We start from the raw sequence: 7,480 nt of genomic DNA, 5'->3' as shown, positions 1-7,480 counted from the left end.
GCCCGAAGTAAGCTTTCCTTTCTTGTTTTTTTTAGAAACGCTCTAACACTTGATCGTCTGGCTCAACAAAGGCGATCCTCCTACTCAATGCTACAAGCTTCCTAAAAAGACTGGATCCGTTTCACTTCATTGTGCCTCCTTACAGCCTGTAGCGCCCGTTCCCCTTCCCCGGTCGCGGACCTCTGCTATTCTATGCGGGGTTTCGGCGGATTGCCGGGGACCGCAACGCTCTGCGCTAACATGACGGGGACTATTGTAATATTCCCTGGATTATCTGTCACAAAGTGAGCACTGTATAATAAAATTACGGTTTGAGAACATTTCAATCTGTGCTGGATATTTTATTTATTTATTATAAATTAAAAGATAAATGTATATTATATAAAAGGTAAAAACAAGAACGATCTAGAAAGTAAACTTAAAAATAGAAAATAATATTGGGCGTCTTGGTTTAAAATTCAAAATGCATCTAACATTAAATATATCGTTTGGAACTCAGCTGATACCTGCCGCCAAATACTGATTTTTGTAATAATACGCACAAACACCAACTACAATCGAAACTGCTGTTGTCAATACAACTGATTTTGACGTCAACAAATTAGGAAGCCATCTTTTTATCTCGAAATTTCGTGGTTTAATTACAGGACGGGTAATCTTTTTTCGACGTTCCAAAAGCATTTTTTCTTCCATCAACCGATTTTCTCTTCTAACGAAAAAAAGTTTCAATACTAATACCATCCAATACACAATAGATCGATTCTTATCACTTACTCTTGATGCATAAGTATTTCCACTTCATTTTCTAAAAGGGTTAAGCTATATTTAGCGTAAAGTTTAGTAGAAGCTTTTATGAGATCTTCGAATGGTAAGTCATCAGGCAACTAAACGAAAAAAGTTTATTATAATTAAGTTCATAATTTTTCTCTTTTTATACCCTTGATAGCAGGCAATGTACAGCTGCCATGTCACAATCCTCCTTGAGTATTTCTTTGGACCGATGTAATAATATAGCAGCGGTTAGAAAAATTGGTGTATATATCGGGGATGCTAAAAAGTAGTCATATAATCTAACTACAGTTTTGTATGAATTCAAACTATGTCCAAACCAAGTCAAATACCATGGTAAAGAAAACAAAGTACCGACTGAAGAAGCTTGCAAAAATTCGTAAAGGTCCGCATTTTCGAACTTGACCACAGGCCATATGAACATTAATCGCTTTTGTGTAGCTTCCATGGTTTCTTGCATACACTCTGAAAAATGAGTAGTTGAAAGTTTATCCATTATGGCATAGGCGACTTCTTCTCCCGCAACTAGGAGAAAAGTAACTGCAACGTCATGATAGCCCTGATAATAGCGCAAGTTTGGATATTTCTTAATTACGCGGAGAATAAGAACTGTAAGTTGGTCTTGAAGTGCGATTCGCTGCTCATACGGTATTCCTGGAGGAAATCTTTTCAAAGATCGATTTACATCTAATACAACCTGATTATATTCATGATGATTTTGAAAAGCGTTCAATGTTGGAACTCGTTCTAAACTGCTTGCATCAACCCCAGCAAGACATGGCCACAAAATCCTTCTAAGCTTATCGTTGACCAGCCCAAACGAAGATATAGCCAACTTTTTCAAGACTTCAAGCGAAATGTTTTGATTAATGGAATTTGAAATAATTTCTTCTATTTGAATGCGTTTCTGTAACTCTCCACTACTTTCCGGGACTGTAAAATTAGTTTATTGTAAATTATTTACTAGCTTATAATTAAGTATATTATACATACCATTTTCAAAAGATAAAGGCGGCTGATCGCTCCTTAAGTCCTCCACATCGTTCATTTCTAACAAAAAACAAATCTTTTTACTGAAAACTTTTTTTTAATATGTTGTAAAGATACCGTTCTTTATTTGATATCAAAAGGGAACAATGGAATATTGAACATTAAATTGGACATCAATTGATATGAAGTATTCATTCAGTTTTAAATTTATTTTGTATTTACCTTTTATTTAATCTCGTTATTTAATTCGACTTCTTATGCACCGTTTTTTTTTTAAATGACCTTTAATAAATTTTACTAGTTCATGTGAATCAAACCCTATTATCGCACACTAAATAATCAGACAGAGGTGTGTACGAAGAGAGAAAAAATAAGTAATAAGGTACTGGTGAGAGCTTGGAATTTCTGCACTGAGCAAATCTTGAAGTGCGCTGCATATGAAAATATTTAGAAAAATATATATTTATAAATATATAATTTACCGAAAGATAAATATAATTTACCTAAAAACGCCAGTAGTCGGGAAAATATTTTTTAAAATTTTATTTCAATATTTTCAGTAAATTTCAAGTGAGCCAGTGCATACGCCGAATGTAGGGAGAAACTTAATAAGTTTAAGTTTAAATTATGCCCATATCTGGAACTAAGCCGAAAATTAAAAATTTGGCTACTGTCTGTGTAAAAACCGAAGTAGGCTTAGACGCCCCCAGGGGCTGTCCAGGCCTTCTGTAGATTTTGCACTAGAAAACCAGAACGTAATAAATGTTATACGATAATAAAATTAATCTACTAATTTTTGCAAAATGTTACCTATATTTTCGTTATAATATTTAGCTGAATTAAGCCAGTGCTCACATCGAAAAACGGGTTTGACGCGCAAAGACCTGTTCATTTTCCAGTGCGAACGAATTCTTTCGAAGACCGTAGCCTGTTCGTATTTACACTACTACTGACTTCTGCAAGTCTATAACTGACCCCAAACGGGATGAAAGATTTATATTTTTAATCTTTGCACTAGAGACCTGTAAAACGCCCATTGATGATGCGTTATAAAATTAACCATAGAAATTTCTGTCATTTCTTTCGATCTAAGTACTGGATCGAGAAAATGTTTTCACCTTTTCCCTCATAGTTGAAAAAATGTTTTTTGTTAATCTGACTACTTAGCTAAGTGACTTCACTAAGCTAATCTAACTACTAAGCTTCAATATCTACAAAAAACATCAAAAACCATCGGCCAAAAAGAAAATTGATGCTTGATGCTTCAATGTCTTTAGAATCACAAAAAATTTTGATTCCACTAAGACAACTATGCAATGCATTATGTCTCTTTGTAGTTGAGATCTGCATGAATAGATAAAAAACGACATTCAAATGCACAACCTTGAAAATGAATTGAGTGAGATAGAATGCTGAGACGAAAATTAATGAATGAGTGAGTACGACTGTGTAGGACTCACTCGCACAACATTTGGGGGATAAAAACCGAATTGAATGAGTTCGAGTTGCAGTTCGCATTCGAATTATTAGACGCTGCCTGTTTTTTTAGACGCTGATAATAAAATAATTCAAAAGTGGAAGTAAGTCATTGTTTTGTTTTCAAAAATATTAATTACTAAGCTGTATATTTTATTTTACAATTTTACTTATGTATATGAATGTAAAATTATGTTCAATATTTATTAATAAATAACTTTCCAGCACAATTTTGCCGCTAAAAATTCCTGCAGACCTCAACTTTGTAGCCGTAAGGCAGTGGTCGGCACTCAGTACATTGATATTATTTTAACGCATTAGTATTAGTAACGAATATTAGAGAGTAAGTTGCGAGCATGATGTTTCACACACTTATACTGTGTGTGTGTGACAGAGCTCGGGCAGAGAAATTTTGTATGCGCCTGGAATAGGGCCCTGCCGACTGCCATAAAGTCATAATTGGATTGAAAAATACAAACTAATCACGAATTTATACCTAAGCAAACTAAAACAAATTCAGGCAGCCCTTTACTGCTTCAGAATTTCGAAGTTATCCCGATTCGACATTTGTTAGAAATATTAAATTTTTTCAATCGTGCAAGCAAGGAAAGTGATAAATATACATATATTCATATGTAGGTTAACATATTTTTGTTTCTACTTACTATTTTAATTTTATTTAGAACAATTTATAAAAATATATACTAAATATCTACATATACATGCAGTCTCCGGTCTCATCTTTTTGAACTTTTTTTTTTTTGACAAAAAGTAAAAGTAACGTGTTAAATTTTCAATTTACTTTTCAAATTTTTTTTTATACCCTTGCAGAGGGTTTTATAATTTTGGTCAAAAATGTGCAACGCAGTGAAGGAGACATCTCCGACCCTATAAAGTATATATATTCTTGATCGGGATCACCTCCTGAGTTGATATGAGCATGTCCATCTGTCTGTCTGTTTCTATGCAAGCTAGTCTTTCAGTTTTAAAGCTATCGACTTGAAACTTTGCACACACCCTTCTTTCCCTTGCACGCAGTATATAGGTCGGAACGACCGGGATCAGCTATATCCTATAGCTGCCATATAACTGATTGATCGGAAATGACCCAACTTTCGTGTTTTTGGAGATAGAAAGCTGGAACTTGGTACAGATTATATCTTTGGTCAGTTAATGCGACCTACCAAATTTCATCGGCCGACTATATCCTATACCTGCCATATAACTGAACGATCGGAAATGGTTTTTGGTAGAAATAGCAATTTTGGTATGTTTGAAGATAGAAGTTTGGAACTTTTGTTAGATTTTGTATTGTAATAAATTGGATTATATATTCATATTCCCATAAGGATCGGCCAACTATATCCGATGTTTGAGATATATATCCGGTTTTAACTGCAAAGGTTTATAAACTTCGGCTCCGCCCGAAGTTAGCTTTCCTTTCTTGTTTTTATTTTTTTTTGTCCTCATGTGAAACGTCAGGTGTGCAGATGGATCGGGCAGGGCCTTTACCTCATGGCACGGGGATCAGCCGGGCACTTTTCGTCTCAGCAGATGGATCGGGCCCTCCACGTCTCGGCACGGGGATGAGCCGGGCACTCTACGTCTCGGCAGGATCGGCCATGCCCTTCACGTCTCGGCAGAGGGATCAGACGTGCACTCCACGTCTCGGCACGGTCATGGCACGGAAGCAGTTAATTACCCTATGGTATTCCTAAACTCACTTAATCTGCCTGGAATGCCACCACACATATTGGAACTAAAATTAGGTGTGCCGATTATCATGCTCCGGAATATAAATCAGCAAAAACTCTGCAACGGTACGCGTTTCGCCGTCAAGAAATTGATAAACAACGGAGTAGAAGCAACGATCATAACTGGTCCTTTCAAAGGTGAAGATGTCCTCATTCCTAAGATTCCTCTGATCCCGACTGATACACCGTATCAGTTCAAGAGATTGCAGTTTTCCATTCGTTTGGCGTTCGCAATGACCATTAATAAGGCTCCAGGTCAATCACTGGAGTGATTGCACAAAATTCCACAATTTATTTAAACATGAATATGAAAATATGAAATACATATGTACAAATATTTGATGCGCTATGAGCTTATTTTAATTTTTTTATTTTGTGTTGTAGTGATAAGGGACTGTAAAAATATTAGATAAAAGTAAACATTTTATGAGCGGCCTTCTCATAAAAATCCTTCTCTCTACCTTCCCATAAAAATGTATATATTTTACATTTATAATTTCATTTTCTACAAAAAAATTAATTAAGTTTAATTTTAGTATTTTCTGTTTTGGGAAAACAAAAAAAAACGGTTTGGCATTCGATGAGTTGGCTTCGTTCTTTCACATTATAATGCCATTACTTCTTTCTTCATCGTTTTAACTTTGTGCTAATTTTGTACTCTAATTGAAACGGCTACGCAGTTGATTCATTCAGTGTATTTTGTATAGAGTTAATTCGAATGTAGGTTTATTTGGCATTCATGGTAAGCTAAATATTTTTATAAAAAAACTAAAACTACCCTCTTAAAAAGTAGCCTGGTTCATATGCTTTATTAGACGCCTGTTTCATGTTTTTTTATTTAAAGCCTAGTACTGAGTTGACGAAAATCCGCTGTCGAAAATCCGCTAACGATATCGAACTTTATTCAGCTACCGAGCTAGTGTGACCAAAAAAATTAAGAAATATGGTAATACTGAACAGCTGTTGTTTGTAAACAAAAAACCAATAAGCAAAAATGAATTCAAATCAATTGGATGTTGGTGTTTTGTTGATGTATCTCGCCGCTAAGGAGCTGATTAAGAAAAAGAAAACTGGGTCAAAATCAAAATCAAAATCAATCAAAAATCATTTCAATGCCATTTTATGGCATTAAAATGCCCCTTGTGGGTCAAATCCCATATTATGGGCTTCGCCTTGACCGCAGAAATTAATTTTAATTTCTCCTGGCGCGTCGAAAATTTTTCGGGCCGACTATTTTTTTGTTTCATCAATTTTTCCTCCATGTTTCACCTATAGAAATAAATGAAATTATTTCTTTCAACTCCCCGAGATCAGGTGTTTCTTTTTTTTTGATCCGGCAGCTCCATTCAAATCGACAACAAAAATTTTCGTCAACTCAGTACCCGCAAAATCTAGAAGACAAAAATTTCTTCTTCTTCCTTTTTTTACACCGTTTTTTTTATATGGAGTTTGACAGCTGTCACTCGTTCGACAGGGGATTTTCGTCAACTCAGTACTAAGCTTTAAGCTTATTTCACCTTTGATATGAAAGTTTGATTCAGTTCTGATTTCAAAAAGATGTTCCTTTTACAATTCGTATTAAAAATTCAAGCTCAGGTCTAAAAATAAAATTTTCTCTATAAAATTAAGTCAAAAAACTTACCGAACGAAAATTCTGGACTCTTTTTTCAATTCATACATTCAATAATAATACATATATTCAAGCTAGATCTAGCTTTAAACGGGAATATAGCAACGATTTTTTTATCAATGTTTTACCATCTCTATTTTAGAATTTCTACTAGGGTTGCATGATATTTCAAAAATATCGTATCAATAATATTTGCACTTTTGAAAAATATCATCGTGATTTTTTTAAATATCACGAAAAATATCGATATATCGAGTATTTTTGATATTAAAATAGATTTTTTTAAGCTCCCAAAAATAGGTTTGTTTTGTTGCATTTAATTCATAAGTAACATTTAATATATTCATTTCTTATAAAAACTAAAAACTCATAAGTTCTTATATATATATAAAGTACAGTAGTTATATATATATAGTATATATAGTATACATAGTATTAACATTTTTTATATCTGTTTGGAAAAACAAAAAATTAACCAATTCATTAAATAATCTTAATATAAAACTAATAAACCAAATAAAAACGAATTAATTTTATGTCCACACCCACACACACATTTATTTGTTTTATTAGTTTACTGCAAATATTGCATTTTGCAGAAGTGTCTCTTATTTCTCAATAAAAATCCTTCGCGCTCATTTTCATACGTGTAGTTCGTCTCGTGTTTTAGCTCAGTGTGACCAATGAGTGGATATCAAAAATATATTTGAAAAAATAACGATATTCGATAAATCCCGTAAAAAATTATCACGATATAAATATTTATTTTAATTCAAAAAATATCGATATATTGATATTTTGATAAATTTTTTACATCCCTAATTTCTACATATGTATAATT

At 33.6% G+C, this 7,480-nt stretch overlaps 1 protein-coding gene across 2 annotated transcripts; it reads right to left on the bottom strand.

Annotated features, from left to right (window-relative positions):
• Nucleotides 1–316: 316 nt before the first annotated feature.
• LOC108131601 (TBC1 domain family member 20) lies at nucleotides 317–1,898 on the bottom strand. Of its 2 annotated transcripts, none has more exons than XM_017250562.3 (4): nucleotides 1,783–1,898; nucleotides 938–1,722; nucleotides 775–884; nucleotides 317–709 (listed from the first exon to the last, which is right to left on the bottom strand). In XM_017250562.3, the coding sequence occupies exons 1-4, from the start codon at nucleotides 1,835–1,837 to the stop codon at nucleotides 496–498; spliced, it is 1,164 nt and encodes a 387-aa protein (XP_017106051.1). In that variant the 5' UTR covers nucleotides 1,838–1,898; the 3' UTR covers nucleotides 317–495. The 2 variants fall into 2 exon arrangements, with proteins under 2 accessions (XP_017106051.1, XP_017106060.1); XM_017250571.3 differs by having other exon boundaries at nucleotides 317–706.
• Nucleotides 1,899–7,480: the final 5,582 nt, after the last annotated feature.

This window comes from Drosophila bipectinata, chromosome 2L, assembly GCF_030179905.1.
Source record: "Drosophila bipectinata strain 14024-0381.07 chromosome 2L, DbipHiC1v2, whole genome shotgun sequence".
Lineage (NCBI taxonomy): Eukaryota > Metazoa > Arthropoda > Insecta > Diptera > Drosophilidae > Drosophila > Drosophila bipectinata.
Note: the sequence above shows the minus strand (reverse complement) of the source record. Positions and strands in the feature narration are given on the sequence as shown.